This window comes from Festucalex cinctus, chromosome 1 (genome assembly GCF_051991245.1).
Source record: "Festucalex cinctus isolate MCC-2025b chromosome 1, RoL_Fcin_1.0, whole genome shotgun sequence".
Classification (NCBI taxonomy): domain Eukaryota; kingdom Metazoa; phylum Chordata; class Actinopteri; order Syngnathiformes; family Syngnathidae; genus Festucalex; species Festucalex cinctus.
This window is the reverse complement of record NC_135411.1, coordinates 40,378,305-40,398,381: the sequence shown is the minus strand read 5'-3', so window position 1 is coordinate 40,398,381 and position 20,077 is coordinate 40,378,305. Positions and strand designations below refer to the sequence as shown.

At 39.8% G+C, this 20,077-nt stretch overlaps 1 protein-coding gene across 4 annotated transcripts; it reads right to left on the bottom strand.

Moving 5' to 3' along the window:
- Nucleotides 1-87: 87 nt before the first annotated feature.
- gad1b (glutamate decarboxylase 1b) lies at nucleotides 88-19,604 on the bottom strand. 4 transcript variants are annotated; one of them, XM_077535631.1, is made up of 17 exons: nucleotides 19,400-19,604; nucleotides 18,595-18,702; nucleotides 17,269-17,325; nucleotides 15,580-15,714; nucleotides 14,946-15,188; nucleotides 12,013-12,103; nucleotides 8,008-8,120; nucleotides 7,474-7,589; nucleotides 6,629-6,708; nucleotides 5,812-5,866; nucleotides 5,625-5,741; nucleotides 5,480-5,544; nucleotides 4,381-4,459; nucleotides 4,084-4,233; nucleotides 3,909-4,016; nucleotides 3,735-3,824; nucleotides 88-1,598 (listed from the first exon to the last, which is right to left on the bottom strand). In XM_077535631.1, exons 2-17 carry the CDS (start codon nucleotides 18,668-18,670, stop codon nucleotides 1,425-1,427), a joined length of 1,749 nt encoding a protein of 582 aa, XP_077391757.1. In that variant the 5' UTR covers nucleotides 18,671-18,702; nucleotides 19,400-19,604; the 3' UTR covers nucleotides 88-1,424. The 4 variants fall into 4 exon arrangements, with proteins under 4 accessions (XP_077391757.1, XP_077391756.1, XP_077391759.1 ...); XM_077535630.1 differs by having other exon boundaries at nucleotides 18,595-18,713; nucleotides 19,400-19,603; XM_077535633.1 differs by lacking the exon at nucleotides 17,269-17,325.
- Between the last annotated feature and the right edge of the window lie 473 nt (nucleotides 19,605-20,077).

Below are 20,077 nucleotides of genomic sequence, written 5' to 3'. Positions count from 1 at the left end.
ACATGGAGCTAAAAACATGTCTGTGTACGTGCGTGTGTAGTATCATGGCACACAAATTAAGACAGAAACTGAAGATTCGACAACTCATACGTTTAATAGACTTTATTAAACATCTTATAGAGACGCTGTGTTTTTTGTTAAAGTGCCTCCAGATAATCTCCTGACCTGGGTAACATTCGTTACAACTATGTTCACCTCAAAATTATACCTCACAACAGTTTCAATATAATTTATGTAGATATCCTATTAATATAATGGTCCCTGGTTACCATCAATGTTTAATTAAATAGGTCATAGTACTGCCATTATACACATCCATTTACAATGGAGGAAAGAAAGGTGAACCTAGTGCAAAGACACAAAGAGGAACTCCTCAAACACGATTGAGCTCCCATGATACTGGAAATACATTAATATGTATTACAACAAATATAGTATATTACAGTAAATGCCTTAGAATTCCGACAGATACCACAATTCTTGCAACGCGTTCTTAAGAAGAGAATAAATTCTCACATTCATGCTACTCGCTTATCATATACTGCAGGTTCCTTTCTCCTTCACCTCACAAGTCACCTCAAACATTCAAAGACTCACAATCACAGGAATAAACGCACAATAAAAATTGCATCGCAGTTGAGGGTCACATGTTACAAACATCTATAAGTTATACAGTATATGAGGAATAATGACTTGCAGTATTTCCGTCCTCTTCTTTCTTTGGCCGACAGTCACTTTTATTTAAATTTCAAATGTACAAATTATCACCATGTACTACACATGAAGATACGTTTACATTAAAATACCTGAATCTGTATACAATGAAAACGCAAATTTTCTATATATTCAAATATGAATAAATACTTTTTCAGAACACATACAGGTATCACATGATTGCATGAAACAGACAATGAGTCAGCATTTTCAAATCATGATCACAGACAGAATAACTGCAGATTCATGACCTGTCCCACTCGGAGATGACAGATCGAAGCAACCGGAAGTTCCTCTCAGCATATTCTATTTCCTAAGTATGCTGTAAACATTATATTCATTAGCTTATCTTTAATAAATAGCTCTAAAATACTTCTATATACACACGGTGTGCCACCCGCACTCTTGTATACACAAGAATAATTCCGTGATGCTTGTCAGGATTTGGAACTGTGCTTTTCTGCTCTTCACTCACACGAGCACATCAATGCACACACACACGCACACATTAAATAACAATCTACATGAAATGACACTAGATTGGACGCACGCAGTACAAGACTTCCCACCAGCACGCATCCATCAGTTACCTGAAACTATGTCGGATAGCTAAGGGAGGACAAATGTGGGCCTTGCAGTCTTATTGTTGGGTTCTCCCCTCAGAATGACGCGCCGTCCAAACACAACACGGAGCTGATGCGAACGGAGATCTACAGGTCGCGACCCAGCCTCTCGATCTCATCGATGAGGAAGTCGATGTCAGATTGGGTGGCCGCATGGTTGGAGACCACCATGCGGAAGAAGTTGACCTTGTTGCCCTGAGGCTGGTAGCCCACCATGGTGGTCCCTGTTTCCATCATCATGGCCTTGATCTTTGGTGCAACCTGGCAATGAAGAAAAAAAAAAAAAAAAAATCACATCTTACAGGAACTTCACTATGACGTGTCGTATTTTTTATCTGAGTTGGATAAAACTTGATGACACAGTAAATCCGTACAATCAGTGATCATTAATTATGATCATTTTAGTCTACTTTTCTACCACCCTATAGTTTCAATATGTGAAGTGTCAGTCGAAAAGATGTTACATAAGATACATTGTTTTACATGTGAAAAGGTAAGTTGATTCCAAAATGGTGGTAGTAATTCACACATAATTAAGAAACTGCATGTGCAGATATGCTCTTTAAGGGATTACGGTGACATTACATAGCGTTACGTTTTGCTAAATTACGCCAAGACAACCCAACCAAACATTTTATACTTACAGGAGATATAATAAGTCTACACACCCCTTTTCGAATACAAGTTTTTTTGTGATATGAAAAAAAATTATAACATACATCAAGTCAAAACTTTGAAAAAAGAAAGAAAGAAAGAAAGAAAGAAAGAAAGAAAAAGAAAGAAAGAAAGAAAGAAAGAAAGAATCTGCTGTTTAAATATAATATATAAAAATTATAAAAATCTAAAATAAATACATACATAAATAAATAAATAAATAAAAAGGCAGATATATAAAAAAAAAAAAAAAAAAAAAGCGCAGTAAGCCTCCGTAGCTTTCTTAAAGGAACGACAACAATTCTTGAATGCGTTTGGTGAATGACGAGAGCACGGCGTGGGGGGTGGTGACGCTCTTCTATCCGTTTGGCATTGCTCGGCAGAGAGTCAGCCGCCATTCTGCGTCACTGAATGCACTGACTGCGTTGCGACGTAAACAACAATGGAGTAAATGTAAAGTACGCATGTAAAGTACAGGCCAAAAGTTTGGACACACATGCACACACACATCTCATTCAATGTGTTTGCTTTATTCTCATGACTGTTTACTGTAGATTCTTACTGAAGACATCAAAACTTGCACATGTGCAGTTAAATACTTAATAACAAAAAAAGGTGAAATAGCTGACAACACGTTTTCTTTTCTAGTTTCTTCAAAATAGCCATCCTTTGTTCCGATTACAAACTTTTGGCATTCTCACCTCTGGGAACTCCTTTAATACTGTTGAAAAACCATTTCAGATGACTCTTGAAGCTCATCGAGGGAATGACGAGTGTGCAAAAAAATTCATCAAAGGAAAGAGTGACTATGTTGAAGAAACTAGAATATAAAACACGTTTTCAATTATTTCATCTTTTTTAATTATATAACTCCACATGTTCATTCATAGTTTTGATGCCTTCAGTGAGAATCTATAATGTAAATAGTCATGAAAATACAGAAAATGGATTGCATGAGAAGGTGTGTCCAAACTTTTGGCCTGGACTGTACAAATAAAGTTTCTACAAAATATATTAAATTGTAAATGAGTTTTGAAAAATTGATCTCGTAGTTATGCTAGTAAAAACCAAAATAAATCATATAGAGCAAGCAAACTTGAGTAGGGGTTCCTTTTCAGTGAAAACGGTTCCAAATAGCAGTGAGTGGTAGCACAAAACCTTCAGGCTTCTGCTAGAAAGACAAAAAAGGCAGGAGAAGCCTACTATAAAACAGATGAATGTATCTGTAATGTTTGTTTATGCTCATTATTATGAGTTTGAATGTGATTGGTTAATTCTTAACACAGCCACATCCCCAATTACAATTAATTAACGTGCAACCACATTGTGGTCATTTTTTTGTTTGTTTGTTTTTTAATTTCAATTTAGTTGTTCAGATTTTAGGTCACATTATTAGAGAGAAAAAGTCTTGAAGTTATTTATTATTTATTTATCTGCCTTCGGCAAAGGGCATAAAGGAGTTCGGTTCCATGAAGAGGCTATTACGATCATCGGGAGGAGTCTTGTGATCTCTGCTCAACAATTTACAAAATCCACTCATTTTATTATCTTCAAATGTTCTACTGAATTGATTTACACTTTTTTTGTGGGGAGGGAAATTTAAAAAGAAAACCTAAACCATTTGGAGTACATCTGTTTTTATCATCGTTCAACTTCAGCCCCCTGTATCCTGGCACCTGTTGTTTCCAAACATTACACAATGCTGGACTATCTCCGTGGTAAGAATGTTGACAGGCGTCTCACCCTATGGAGCTTTTCCCGCCTCTCCTCACCGTCTGGCATTCCCCTCAGGCTGGGTGGGATGTACCAGAAGCAAACGTTGGTGTGCTGAGGCTGGAGACAGCAAGAGTCACACGTACAGTGAAAACAACATGGAGACACGTAGCTCAATTAAAACCCAAATTAAGGACGGCTTACCACTCCATCAAACACCATCTCATACCCCTCCCTGTTCTTGATCTTGTTATACAGATATTGAGACAGATCCAAGCACCTGTCAATGTGCTGCTCAAACCCAATGGTGCCCTGTGAGGGGGAACGCAGCATTTCAAAACATGTGAAATTAATTTAAAGGGTTGTGTATGTCTTTTACCTTTGCCTTCCACATGAGCCAGAACTTAAATATGTCGACATGCCGGCCACACTGGATGGCTTTGTCGCCAGTGTCATACGTGACGTCGTACTGCTTGTCTTGTTGGAACAAATAACCAGCACACATGGAGTTACAGCCGCCCATCAGTCCCTGCAGACACACATACATACATCCCAACCTGCCTTCATCTTTTCCTATATTCATGCTGGGAAAATATCAAGATAAATGAGCTCTCATGGCCACTGCTATGAACGTGACCATGCGGAATGCTTCTTATACAGTGTGTGAGCTCTGTACCTTCTCCCTAACAAGGATCGCTGAGCACTGCAGCGGCACGCCCATCATCTTGTGAGGGTTCCATGTGACAGAGTTGGCTCTGCAAAGTTAAAATTCCACTGAACTGAATGAAAATATGTGGTATATACAGCTATATTCAAAAGTATTATATTTACAATTAAAGTATATTGTTCAGAGGGTTGTCATCTTGTGTTATTGCTAATTAGTTGAGGACAAGTTGAAAAATGTGGCATTCTAGAAAAGTTGTAATTACTAACGCTGACCAGCGGAGGGCAGCATTCGCTATTTTGTTTGCATGTCCTTGGGGGTGCTTCGCCTTCTCAAGGGACTTGAAGAGCCACACGCAATGTGAATGTGGAGGTAACCGTGTGTGAACGTTGTGCATTAAATGCATTATATTTCGTGTTTTACAGGTAAGAAAAAAATACCATATATTGATGCATACTTATGTTTATTGGTCGTTTTATGTTTGATATTGAAGTGAATATTGTTTAGAATCATGTTAACTCATTCACTGCCAGTCCAGGACAAAAAAAAATCTTTGACGTCTAAAACCGTCTATGGCAGTGAATGTGTTAAAGTTGGATGTCCGCATGTTTTGAATATTCTTGGAGACTACACAAAAGTTGTGGTTTTTTTAAACTATGTGTAGTAAACGCTGCAATTTACTGTTGTTGCTTTAATACCAAGTTGATGCATAACGAAAAAGCTTTTTTGCACATTCTTTTATTGCGTGTGCAGGAAAAAAATTAATCTTTGACGTCTAAAGCCGTCTATGGCAGTGAATGTGTTAATTATCCCGAACGTGACTGAGTAGTTCAAATGGATGACAAAGTTACCGTGTAATGGCGAGAGAGTACGACATACGGCGTTGTTATTTTGTTTTTGGATACTTGATAATGACTCTTGGTGTCTTAATTGATTCTAAAGCGAAGAAGAGCCTATGAGGTGCCAGTGAATGCTGTTCATTGAAGGCATTAGATTTTGTGTTTTACAGAAACTCAAAATAAAAACCCACAAAAGTTAACTGTGTAGCAAAAAAACTGCATTCTGCACCACGCTACAAATACAGGTAACATATTGCAGCTTCCATAATTACCTCTCAATTCCGTTGAGCTTATGGCGATGCTTCCTGGACATCAGCAGACCGCCACCCCACGCTCCCTACAAGACAACACTGTTAGAGAAATATACACAATGGTGACTTGAATATAAATTATGACCAAGTAATGTTTGAGACTCACGTCAACGTGCAGCCACAGGTTGTACTTCTCGCAAATGTCAGCAATCTCATTGATGGGGTCAAAGGCGCCATAGACAGTGGAGCCGCCTGTGGCGTTGACAAATAATGGCACGTAACCCTGTGAAATGGACACACATTTAACACTCGGAGAGCACCCAAGGAAGAGGGAAGTAAAATAAAGACCCCACCTTCTGTTTGGCATCAATGATCTTGGCTTCCAAATCGGCAGGTATGACCCTCCCCCTGAAAGAGCGGAACATAACATCAGAGGGGGGTTTCCTGAAAGTCAACTAAACTGAAACTGAAACCAAATTACAAATAAGACCTTTGGAACACACTGTATTGTTAGCGAATGAATGTGCAGCTGTAAACACTCGACTGTATGTTAAGGCTGGGTTTTAAAAAATTGAATAATTGATATCGAATTGATTTTTCTAGCCCAATATCAGTTCATAAAACCATGAGTCAATTATTTAAATATCTGTTTTTCCCCCCATAAATTCTTAAGAAAATAGAATTTTAAAGGCAGATTTTTTTTGTGGGTATTTTACTTTTCTTGAAATTTACTGTTCACATGAATTTAAAAGTATTTTCTTACATTTATGAAAAACCTGACTGGTTACACTTTAAGACAATTCAGAATCTTTTAATGTATATTTAAAATTATTGAATTAGATTAGGAAAATATTTTTATCTCATCCCTGCTGATGTTTGTGTAGGACTTAAGTGATTAAAAACATTGTGTTACCTTCATTAATAAACTAAATAATTTGACCATTTAATTTCTCCGCAAAATTGAATATTTGTGGGGGTTTTAAGAATAATTTGTTCCATAATTAATCAATATCAGATAGAACTGAAGTGAATCGAATCAGGAAAATAAAACTGAATTCTTGTGAATCAAAATCAAATCAATTGAGGTAATGAGAATCGATTCCCAGCCCTACTGTATGTATGTATGTATGTTTGCATGCATGTTATTTATAGATGGAATGTATGCGTTACCTCTCATCTGTGCTCAGCAGAATCACATTCTCGGTGCCAAAGCCCAGAGCGGCCCCCGCTTTCTTTATGGAGTAGTGGCTCTGTAGGAACAACACACACCAGGTAAACAATGACTCGCTTATTGACACAATTGTTCAATAAGCCATCAAGGGCAATGGAGCTTTGGTGGCCTAATCACAGCCACGCAATTCTCGAAGGCAGGTGGGGGACGAAGTATTCGTAAACGTTGGCCTTTAATGTCACCCTCCGAGCATCAATCTAGTGTGACATTTTTCAAGTAGAATGGATTGATTTAATTCAGTTATCTGATTAAAGCTGCTGAACGTAGAAAATTGAATTTTGAATCGCTACTGCTACCTGTGGCCGGAAAATGAAACTACTCATCCCTTTATTCATGTTGCGCACATTGACACATCCGCAGACAGAGGGCGGGAAATTGGAACCCGAATCCAGTCTTAAAACGAGAGAAGGGTTGCAGGAGTACCCATTGTAAACAGCGAAATCTTAATCTACTAATTAGAAGATGTTTCAGTCATAAATGGTCAAATAAATAGGCCATTGTAAAGATATTTTTGGGCAAATTGTTACATTGAGCAACTTTAATTGATTCATTATAAATAAACACGTTCAAAGATATATTGTACAACATTTAAAACGTGTTATTTTATTAAATAACTTGTTTGTTGCAATAATTGACTCTTTTTATTATTATTGTTTTTTTTTTGTTTTTTTTTAACGTTGCCGATCCATTTGTTTTACAAAATCAAAGTTGTCCCATCCACACTTGTAAGGAAAAGCAAACTTTGCGTGTGCATGTGTGTGTCCGGTGGTCTCATGCAACATACATGTTCTGAAGTGAACAGAACCAGGCGAGGAGCAGCAGACATGCCCTTGGTCTTGACCTCGGGGAAATACTTGTAACGAGCGATCATCACACTGTACATGTTAGAAATAGCGCCCCCTGTTGACCAGAAACGATATTCAAGTTTTTAGGAAAATCTGGCTCAATCAGCAAACACAAACCTCAGTTCGCCAATGACTCTGCCTTACAGATAAGAATTTTCTTTCAAATGATGTCTTTTGCATACAGATATGTATCTATTTTTGCTCAAAATTAATCAGTATGGCTACCTAGAAAGTGAAAAGTGCAAGTACATGCACTCTTTAAACTGCTGAGTAAAAAAGACAACCCAATTTGGGTCCAGCTAACTTGGGTCAATATTAGGTAAAATTGGTCACTGGATCACTCCAATTTTTGACACAGCATTTTTGAGTGTGTGTAGCACTATTGTTTTAACACTATTTTTTTTTATTGTTATTATTTGTAGATATATATTTAGTTCAGTAAAGCTACAAGTACTGATATTATTGTTGCTAACCTGGCGAGAAGAGCCCGTCTCCCTCGCCACCGGGCCAGCCAATCATCTCTCTCATCTTCTTCAGGGTCAGCTGCTCCATTAAAACAAACACTGGAGCTATCTCGTAGGTGAACCTGTCAATCACAAGGGATAAAATGCTTGCATCAGCACATCAATGCGGGGCATCAAGCAACAACTACGTCTACAGGAAGAAGAGGCAATTTTGTATGCATACACACAAAGAGCGATTGGTTTTCCATGAGCTCCTCCAATAATTCCATCCGCAGAGCGCGAATTGGAGCCTGCGCTGACTGAGCTAATTAAAGTGTGCGATATAGGCAGCAAACATTCATATTCAAATGCCTTGTGAAATCCTTCACTAGTTTAATTAAAGCACACAATGCTGTGATGGCTATCTGTCATTCCTGCCAACCTCAGTTCCAATTCTGAATGGTGCTGATTTGATGGGCTTCGCTGTGTGTTTGGGGAAGATAACAGGATGCGTCTGCGTGTGTGTGGATGTGTGTATTGACCACAAAATACAAAAAAGAAAAAAACAGTAATAATTAATTCTGCTATGGTGTGGTTAAATGAAAGAAAAAGAATAGAAGTCGCAGGGATGAAGTGAAGTCCGGCCATGCAGGAGAAGTGAAAGTTAAATGTGTCACATACGTCTTCCATCCACCTCCCACACTGGCTCATCCCTCTTTGTAATGAGGCCACTTAGTGCACACCACTATTACCATCGGAAACATCTTGTCCGCAATTATGTCCCGCAGCACGGGGGAAAAAAAGCTGCTTTGTTTCATGTAAAAGGAGAGGCGAGATAAAGACTGCGAGGAGGAAACAACGAAGGAGGAGGTGCATGAGAGGACAGTGAAAGGACATTAGAATGAGGGAAAAAAGGTCTTAAAATGGGATGAAAAAAGAAAATTACATGATTACTTGAATTGCATGCACATAGTTAACAAAGAAGAATATGCGGTGTTCTTTTAAAATGGAGACAAAAATGTAGAATCTTCACTGTCTCTCTTTTATGTATTCCAACCACAGCCAAAAAGAAACAAAACCTTCAAAATTCTCTTCCTTGCGAGTCATTTCACGCCACAATGACAATAATGGCGATGATTATCACAATCAGAGCCAATCATTGGTCTTTTGAGGGCGAAAATTACCCCTCAGTCACCTGCCTGTCCCCAGGGAAAGCCCCTAAATGCCCTTATTACCATCATCAAGGGCGCGGCGAGCGTGTGCGAGTCTCTTCGAATGCGCATCTTTTATGTGACTAACCCCGTGACACGCAGCCTCCCTCTTCCCCTCCGTGGCGTGCGTCGGACCGTCATGTCCGCCGGGGACAATGCAACGAGGACTCCGCGGGGAGCCGCAGCAGCCACTTTCCACAGTGTGTGCCTGGGTTTTGTGTGGCGCCCGAGGGCATTGTGTGACAGTGTGGGGCCCAGCTGGCCGATCTGCTAAGACCAGCTCACAATGAGCCTGCGCTCAATGGACTGGAAAGCCTTGCTGCTGTATCTGGGACAGCCGAGCTGGTGTGCGAGTCAAACTGGTGTCATTATGAAAGTGTGCATAGATGTGTGTAGTCCTCCAAGTGGGATGTGCTGATATAGAGGAGGGGGTGGTTTTATGACTAATGTTTTGAGAAATTAATATATATTAAGTGTCTCAATCTGTGTTGATTATCTCTACATTGAGCTTTTATTCTCGTGGCAAGTCATGACAGCTGAAATATTCCCTAACTTTGTGCTACACCTTTTGTAAAATATCTTAAAGTATCGTTCGGGGGCCAATATGGTGCTATTTAATCATTATTTTTCATCCATTTTACCTAAAGAGACCAGACACCATTTAATGGGAGCAGTCCATTAATTCATTTACAGTATAGACAGCAAATTGAACCAGTCAGGAACCATGTTTGAATGCAAATTTCATAAAAATGTGTCATCACAATAGAAGGTTTGATTTTTGAGGTCAATATCAATTATATCCATTATTTTCACAACATTGCAAGAAAACAACATGACTGAAAAGTCATTGTTTATCATACCATCCACAACCATGGTTTCAAGAAATAAATCAAACCCGTATCCAGAACCTTGCTCATCACATTCATAATACAAGCGGGAACACACCCAATTAAAAAGCAGTGTTTACAATGATGAAGAAAGAAGAGATTTTTGTGTCATTGTATTAGATATGATTTGAATGAATGGGCTATTAGCTAGCAAATGCATGAGAAGTACAAGGAAAGCAACTTTAAGCTAGTATAAGCAAAGCAATGGCAAGTAAGTAAATACATACGTATATGTATTAGAGGTGGGCAATTATGAAAAAAAATAGTAACAATCAATTATTATTTTTATTAATACTGAAATCCCCATTGTTTAATTTGTTTAAAACAATATATATTCAACCATCAAAAAAATCAATTCAAATATAACTTTAAAGAACAACCACAACTTAAATTCGTATCAAAGTTAAATAATAATATTAAAATAATAGCAATGAAAAACAGTCACTAAAAAAAATTAACACAGTACTGGCTGCTCCTGCTGTGTGCGCCTTGGCCTGTTAGGGGCAATGTGGTGCCATAAATGCATGGTGCTACACACGTATCTACATTAAGATAATTAGTCGTAGAAGAAGAAATTTGCAATTGAACATCATTAATATAACTTCTTTTTTCACAGGTTAAAAATAGTATATGTCTTTGAGTATTGCTCTATTAGCTGCCTGTACATGTTGCTGCAATGTTTGTGTGCGACTAGTCAGAACTCAATTTTCACTTAGCCTATCAATTGCATTTGACATTGATTTTGAAAGTATGCCTGTGTACTTAAATATATACAATGTAATTCTTTTAGTTGTGTTTTTAGTTTTACTGTACAGCAAACTCCAACTGGGGGGCATTAACGCAAAGTACACTCAGAGAGGGCAAAATAACGTTTGTCATATGCAAACGGTGCATTCAGGGTGCATTCACAATGTAGGAACTTTTAAACACACATCGCGCCTTTCGCCACATTTATCGTTTTTCCTTGATTCTGATATATTTATGATTGTGAGATGACAAAATCACAAATTTGCATGAATTGCACACACGTGATGGAATATGGATTTCTAAATGATGCTGTAATTTAAAGCCACATAATTCTTTTCATCAATTAGAAATAATCACTCCTCATGTAATTGATATATTGATTCGGATAAATGGGTTCTCTAGTCTCTTAGTATTGTGGAATCTTAATTAAAAATGATTATCCTCTAAGTGTCAATCCAATCCGACATGGGTAAAAGGTCATTAAGACCAAACATTCCATTGTTAGCTGTACCTTATTCAACCTTATTGTTATTAAAGTATCAATTGTATCGCAGTGTAGCCTACTGTATATTCTTTTGTTAATTATTCCTTCATTCTCATTTGTAATTTTATCAGACTCTTATCAGGTTCTCTACCTAATATATGTTTTTATTTCTCATTTTTTAATGCTCATGTTACTCATGCAAAGCAAAACAGAACAGGCTTCCACCCTTTAGCAACGTGTGAATGATTTGTAATTCTGACGTTTTACTTTTTTTTTTTTTTTTTTTTTTTTTTTTTTTTCAATTCTGACGTTTTACAATGGCATGAATGTTTTTATTGGGAGTTAGTACATATTTGGGTGTGCCTGTGTTGCGAAAAGGTGTGAAGCTGATGTGGTTCATGCCCTCCATCAGACTCGGCCTCAATGTAGCTGTGACCCAAGATCAATATGCAATCTAACCACCCCTGGGGCGGGCCACACTGATACACGGAGCAGCTTGACGGCTGCCAACACTCTATCAACCCACAAGTCTTTACAGGGGGCAAAAAAAAGAGAAACAAAAACAGCATTTACAATGTCTAGTGGTGCTGCAGAGAGCCAAGTGGCCTACAAACGGCAAATTCTGTCATGCCGTGCAGTGGGGGTTTCCATTAATGATTAATGGTGCCAAACACAAGCACGCCAACAACAAGTGTGTATGACTTACATGTTGGTGTTGGCAGTGGAGGTGAGCCACTCGCCTGCCAGGCCGATGATGTCCAAACCTGAAGACAACTGGTTGAAGAAGCGAGGGTGACCTGAGAGAGAAACATACACAAAACATAACGTTGTTGTACATCAACTACGACAAGCATTTTAATTGTGTGGGGAAATGTTGCTGCTGCTGCTACAATCAGCAATACTTAACTCAAATTTGTGTTTTGTATAAGTCAACGAAACCTAAATAGATTGTTGTACCGCTCTGGTAACAAGGCTATAATGTGACAGCCATTTAGATTCAAGGTGCTCGCGCACACAGTCAGCCTAAAAAATGCCTGCAGCTTAAATGCAGTCATGGATATAAATAGCATGTAAATGTGGTGTTGGTAGGCCCACATGATAAGAATGTTTTATATTTAAGCAGCACTTGGTCACAGCATTAGGTACACCGACGCAAAAATTACAATGACAAACTGACAGACGAGGCAATCATTTTATATTGCTACTGCAGTACAGTTATACTGCAAATTGCGGTGGTGTAAAACTGCACCGTATCATACTTAGAGGTGTTAGGGATGTACAGTAGTGCCTTGAGAGATGATTTGAATTCATCCCATGAAAATGCTCAAGACATGTATGTCTCAAATCATTACCGTATTCCTGTCATGGTTTGGGTGTTGTTAGTTTTTGTTGTTTTGTTCCCTTTTTCTTCTGTCATGATCCGTTTTTATGTTTTCCTTGTGTTTCCCTTTGTCTTCTCAAGTCGTCCCACCCCCTTGTGTTAGCCAATCAGTTTCATGGGCGCACGTGTCTTGCCCAGGTGTCCCTCGTTGTCTAATTACTGAGTGTGTATTAAGGCCCCGTCCACACGAAAGCACGTTTCAATGTAACCGCACAAGTTTATTACCATTTGGGCAGTTTGTCCACACGGCGATGCGGTTTCGGAGCTTGAAACGGATAACTTTTGAACCGGGCTCCAGTGTGGAAAGATTTCAAAACGCGCCCTGTGTGTTCCAATGTGGACACCATATATGGGATAATCCTCCAGTGATGACGTGATCCTCTCTTGACTGCGCACAAACCTCCAGTCTGTCAACAACGATGGTGGATAGCTGTGTCGTCGTCGTCGTTTTGTGCAAACTCCTTGGCTTGTTTATGTTTTCACAGCAAAATGTTTTGTGTGATGTACTTAAATCGCCTGACATTGTCACTCTTTCTGTGTGCGTCTCACGAATCTGTATATATTACTGGAGAGCCGATAGCCCACATATGTCCATGCAAGCCGTTGAAACGACAGGGCAGCCATCTTACTCCTTCCATCTTGCGCGCACACTACTGTATAAACGACTTGAAGACCCCCTTTTCTTTTATCACTCACGTCCTAGACCCCCGTTGTTCCTACTAAGTACCATCTCAAATTTTCTCTAATTTCGATAATGTAAATGCATAGGATCATATGCTGAGAAACGTTTCTTGGGAGGTGTAATATGGCGGCTTCAAAAGACTTGGCCTATCGGCTATCCAGATCAGTGGTTCGTCTTCTTCGCTGATTCTTCTTCTCCACTTTCCGTTAACTTCCTGTGGCAGCGCTACAGCGCCACTCCAGACTTGGCAAATATATATTACAGACGTTAAACGTCCTCAGTGTCTTCTTTTGGACACTCGCATGTCTTGAAACGTTTCTGTCTGTACAAGATGTGTTTGAGGAACGAAGCCGGCTTTGCTTCCGTGTGAACAGGGCCTTAGTTTCCTGCTTTCATTCAGTCTGTCTCAGTCCATTGTCATTCCCCCACGTCCTGTGTTTGCCACGTCCTGACTCCTGTTTAGTTGATCAAGTTGATTCTGGACTTTGCTGTTTTTGTGGTTCACTGTCATTGCCATGTTCACATACTTGTTTTTGCTAAACTAATTTGCTCCCAAAAATGAATGGAAACGTTCTATTTTACATATTGCCATGCTCCCAAAAACGTATTTATACATTTTTGTTTGTTTGTTTGTTTGTTTGTTTGTTTTATGCTAGAGCATACCTAAGGCTTTGATGCAGCCTCTGACCTGAAGAGGTCGCTTAAAACAATGGTAGTTATTACAAAAACGGCCAGCAGGTAGCAGCAGAGTATAAGAGATCAACCAGGGCCATGTTGCAAAAAAGCTCTTTTCCCCATTGTTTTTAAACAGGTTTGTGAATAATGTTGAAACTTAACTATATTCTAATGCTAATTGCTGGAAAACTGAAACGGATAAAAATGTACCTTTTTCCCCCTGATGACTCTAATCTTTCTTTTGGTAGGTTCCACCTTTTTTATAGCAATAGAACACAATATTTTGTGGGCCTTGCAAAATCAGTCAAAATCCAGTAAAACAGCCAGGAGCAAAGGGGGTTGCTTCATGAAAATGGCTGGGCGTGAATGAGTTAATTAAAAAACACACTTTGGACAGAAAGGGGAAAAAAAAGTCAGAATGATGGCTTATGTAGGCCTATGGCATAAAAAAAATAGTAGTTGAGTGTATTTTGATTATAGTGTATAGAGTTAGACATGCATAAATGCTATTTAAAATTCAGTACCACGGCCAGCTCCTAGTCCCGCCGGGATTTCTCAGGGGGAAAAAAACCCCAGGAATCTCCGAGTTAAAAATGAAGTAGACACAGAATGATATACCGTATGAAACCCAAGGGACAGTTTGAACGCTGTCGTTTTAACAGCTGCAAACAGGCCACGTTATAGGACGCCCTTAGGCGACACTTACTTTAATAAGTCAGACGGGAGAGCAGAGCACAGGGACGTCAAGTGAATTAATGCCATGGGGGCAATAAATAAAACGAACATATTCTTAAACCGGATTGGGGGTGGGGGGTGCTGAATTGGACGGTTGCATTGTTGTCATTAATTGTTCCCTCCGCCTTTAATTGGCCCAAATGTTGTCATACATTTCTTCCCATACCTGTCCGGACCCCATATTTGAGCGTGTCCCTGCAGTCCACCAGGATCTGTTCCAGAGATTCAGGCTGGTCGGAAAGCTCCAAGTTGAAACCCTCCATGCCCTCCAGGAGCTGGTGAGGGTGGTGGAAGTCCAGCACCTTGGTGGAGCGGTCGAACGTCTTCTTCACGTAGGTGGTCAGGATGTCAACCACCTCCAGTAAAAACTGCATGGTAGGTTCCTCTCCATTCTTTGCGGGCAACAAGTCTAGAGGATGCAAGGGCAAATTAAAGCTTGTAAAAATGCAGCACTCTTGCTATATTTTCGAAACATTTAAGTTTATTCTATTGACACTATTTCATGCATGTTGGTCTAGTATGTTACATTATATTGAATTATAAAATTTTCATTTTCGCTATTTTGTTCTTTCTATTTTTCTTTACTTGATTGGATGATAGAAATCACCTGTATGTTCTTGTCCAGCCATGAATTTAAGTTTCCAAATAGTGTTCATTGCAATTGCCTTTTTTTTTTTTTTTTAATATAGGCTATTTTTTTTAAGACAAAACATTATAACTTTAAATGTTTTTTCTTAATGTCCTTTTTTTTGATTAGATTTTTAACACAATATTTTTATGCAGAGCCTATATTTGCTTACCTCTGGCAAACAAGTTTGAGAAGTCGGTCTCGGTGCGTCGGAATCGGGCGTCCCTGTCACTGTTGTCACAGGAGAGCAGGTTCTTCTGACCCAGTCTGCCTTTCTCCTCCAGGCTGTTGTTCTTCTGCAGGAACCCTAGTGTGTTGCACGGGGAAGTGCACGAGTTATCGCCAAACATCTCCATCCAGCAATATTTATATCTGTAAAATAATATTTTCATGTAAAAATAATGTGTTACTATTCGTTTATCGGCATCATTTCCAAACTGAAGCTATTTCTGGTGGAGGCCAAATCAAACCAAACCTAGGCTATATATAGAATAAACCACACCCCCGAGACACGTGCGCGCGCACACGCAAACACACACTGATCGGCTCAATGATCCGCGGACAGCTTTCGGCGATGGCCCCGTCCCGCCACCACCCTATAAAGAGGGTTAATGAAGGATGCCAGAGCTGCAGCGTGTCTGCTTCCACTATATGGGCCTGCACGGTGATTGATCCTGTGAAGGCCAGTAAGGCCCGCTAATTGTGCAAAATTGAAACAAATAATAATAATGATGATGATGATGATAATAATAATAAATGAAAAGTGAACACTTGCATTTCATTAATTTTTTTATTAGGATTTTCCGTTCAAAATCAATTCGAAAAATGATATCGTATTCAAAGTTACTCATTCAAACCAATACGCTCTAATAATCAATTCTAATTAGATTAATCATTGTCTGAAACCCATTTGGTCAAATTCCCCTTGACTGATCACAATGATAATAATAATAATAATAATAATAATAATAATAATAATTAGTTTTGTTCAGGTGCTGTCTTAAATGCCTTCCTAATAAACATTAAGATTTTTAATTATATAAAATATAGTTTACATTTTCTGAAAGAGTACAGGCTAATTAGTTCTATCATTTCGCTCATTGACCTATCCGCGTGACTGTAAAAATGTTCAAAACAAATGTAGGCCTATGTGACCGTGGGTGCTTTACAGCATATTTTTCTGTGCTGTCTTTAGGTTAGTCCGCCTGTTTGTAGAATGGAAAAGACATCGGGATGATCCGGGGGCGGTCAGAGTGGGCGAGAGGAGCTCTCATCATCAGACCCACGGGCTAATGTCCACTGACCTTTCCAAGATGGTAACGCAGTGTGACAGTTTCGTTCTCACAGCTTATACAGTGGCCTATTTTACAAGGCAGGGAAATGGCTGCTAACGGAAGAATAATAACGCTGTAGCCCTCTGCTGACACGGTGGAGTTTTTGTCAACACTCACCTGGTACCAGGCGATTTAATGAGCTCCAATACAAGAGCTGGATGAAATATTTTACGCCTTATAAATACAGTAATGTTTATATTATTGAGTTCTTCCTGTATTGACTGCATTATAATTAGCCGTTTTGACTCTGCAGAGCAATTGACCACTAATAATGATATTAAATTAAAAACATTTTGTTGAATCTCACCACAATTATTTACAAGGATGGCGCGGTCAGTTACGCGCAATACCGTTCATTAATATTATTATAATTATTATTATTATTTAGGCTGTAGAAATGTGTTTTCTTGCAAATCGGCGAGCTCCGACTTGCACATTCGTTCGAACGGAAGTCCGTCGCAAAGCGAGGACCCCATAAAGGCCACGCTCATAATATTAGCAGCATGCAGGAGACGACTCGAACTTACCACAAATCCTCATGCCCAGTTTCCGTGTACAGCCATGCATCCACGCATATTCGTAAGCTAAAACAGAATAGACCTTAAAGTTTGTGAGGTACGGCGGCGGGCGATTGATGCAAAGGCGGCCAAGCACAGTGGAAGCGTGAGGCGGGCGGCAATTCGGCCGGGTGTGTGACAACCAGATCCCTGGAAACATGCAAGTTGTGCTTGTATATTTTAATTTGGGAACATGATTGCAGCATATATGGTCCTTGGGTAAATGTACAAAATCGACATATTGGGTAAATAGTGTAAACTGTATGTCTTTTTTTCCCCCTGTATTAAGGCTGTGATTAGCCGATATTTCTTGAAGCATTCTTATATAAGGAGGTAAGTCATAACATTTCCGACCTATAAGGCCAAATCAATAGGGACACGCTGGCTCACACACTCGCAAACACGCATGCAGCCAAAGGGGCCGGGTGGGAATTAACACCCGTGAAATGAGCTCACGGAAGGAGGGTGGGAATTAATTGAGTAAAACATCGTGTGTGACTGGAGCGAGCTGGTGATGGTCCTGGAAATAGGCTCGATGGAAGACACTTAGAGACACGCGTTCTCACGACAAGATAGCGTGGACATGCGTGAGCTGAGATGGCGTTCGTTGGGACCCATAATGCAAAGCGACAGAGACACTGCATGGGAAAAATAAAATGCGAGAAACTTGCACAACAATAATAAACATTTTTTTTTCAAGCTCTTCAAAACAAAAGCGATCGGGCCGAAGCGTACACTCATGCGCACGCGCGACCGCAGGCCACAAGCCATCGGGAGTGAGATGAAGCATATATAGCAGATCCAGCAGCAGTACGTGGGCGAGGCACATCAAAATCAAATAACAAGCATTGTCCAACCTATGCGTAGATATATGTCTAACTCTTATATAGGCCTATCATTTATTTCTATGTGAACTAAAGATCCAATGTCACATAATTTCCTCTCCTGGCGGACTCTTTGCGCACTGCTGCACCCAGACAGGCCGACAGACAGACAACCCGAGAGACAGACACACAGCTGTGATGGCTCTGTTTTTAACCGCAGTGATTAACGACGGAGCCCACACAGCAAATGACCCGGGCAAGAGTCGCTTCCCCCCCCCCCCAGACAGAGAAGGAGGGGTGACGGCAGAGAGGAGAGAGCCAGACGAACGGAGGGAGGGTGTGAGTGAGTGTGCGCACTTTGAGCAAGGCACTCGCAAATGTCAGCCATGCACAGCATCTCGGTGAAGGACGGCCTTAACTAGATGTGACTGACCCTCGGGGGTCGATACAGCAAGGTGTTATATTCACATACTTGTGGATGAGGGTCTTAAATTGGCGGTGTTGGGGTCCTGCTCCCCGCTGGTGGCTCTCGGCTCTGACGTGGCCATCACTCTCTTCTTTTATCTGATCTCCAAGATGGCTGTTATTCAACTGCAAACAAAGCAGAGCAGTTAGAATGATAAATCAGCCATTCACTGTGTCGCATTTAATGCAGGCTGTCAATCGAATGATATAAAATCATAATAATTTTGAATGCAACGTTGCAGGAATCCCAGCTGGATATTCTTGGGTGCGCAATTTGGAAGCACAATTGCGCACTGACAGAACTGACACAATAAGGATAAACGCTGGTGGAGATAAGACGTAGCCGACATCCATTTCGGAAACGCGCTGCAATATTTCTTGAACTCAATTAGCCGTTAAATTTTGCCAGAGCCGCAGTAAATCTCAGCCGATAGAATACTGACCGTTAAGGAAAAATAAAAGAGATGATACTTATAAATCACAACAACTAATGCACTAGAGAAAACATGATTTAAAAAATATATTTGTTAACATTTCGTTTGCAATAGTTTGGAGAAATACATTTTCGACATGTGGAAAAGAAATCTAAACGTGCACAAAATATAAATACAGCTATTGCTAAATATTCAACACATGTTCTTTAGCAAAACAACAACAAAGCAAAAATGGGCAATTAATTCATTTTAGGTCATCATGCAAAAGATGTGCAAGCAAGACGCTTTTTAAACGGAGTCCCTCTTGTCTGGCGCCATAAATACATTTACGCACAAGATGCCGTGAGTGTGAATGCGAATGAAAGCAAGACGTCTGACCGGCACGCAGCAGCAGCCCACAGGTCGCGGAATCCTCTCAAGTCGACGCTGAAAAGGCTCAGAGGTGCAGTTGTCTGGAGTGTATTGCAAAGCGCGCCAATAACATCCTATCCAGCGGTGCACATGAGCACTGTCTCCCTCAAGAACATTTTTATGCCTTATTTATATGAGGAGCTGCGACTGCCCATTGGTCTGTTCACACTCACACACACAGTCGTGAGTCACATACACCTTCACCTCCCCCCGATGACTCAGAAAGCTTGTCAAGGGACGTGCATAATCGATTAAGAAGCAAAAAAAAAGTGAATAGAAACAAATAATAAATTGTATGATCAAAATGTGAAATGTGCACAGTGTGGGTTATGTTTGTAAATGCGTGACCTTGAGGACTTTTTTTTTTTTTTTTTGGGACCAAACCTGTTTTTGGCATCACAGATCAATCTGGATGAATGATTTTGAGCTGCTTCCTTGTGGTTTAACAAAAGAAGAAGACAAAAGATGATTCAACAGAACACAACATCAAAATACAAGAGAACGAGAATACATTCCATGACCAAAACGTAAAACACATCAAGAGGCAGAGTGGTAATCTGGACATTGTGGAAAAAGCTGCATTGGCATTGAAACAAGTATTGACATTGTAAAACAAGAATTTGCATTGTAAAAGGTTGTATTGAA

Coding starts and splice junctions, on each gene's coding strand:
- gad1b (XM_077535631.1), bottom strand. CDS start 18,670: ATGGCCACGTCAGAGCCGAGAGCCACCAGCGGGGAGCAGGACCCCAAC. Junction 7,590..8,007: donor AGACGGGCTCTTCTCGCCAG/GTTAGCAACAAT, acceptor TCTGGTCAACAG/GGGGCGCTATTTCTAACATG. Junction 5,867..6,628: donor CTGCTGAGCACAGATGAGAG/GTAACGCATACA, acceptor CCGCTCTTTCAG/GGGGAGGGTCATACCTGCCG.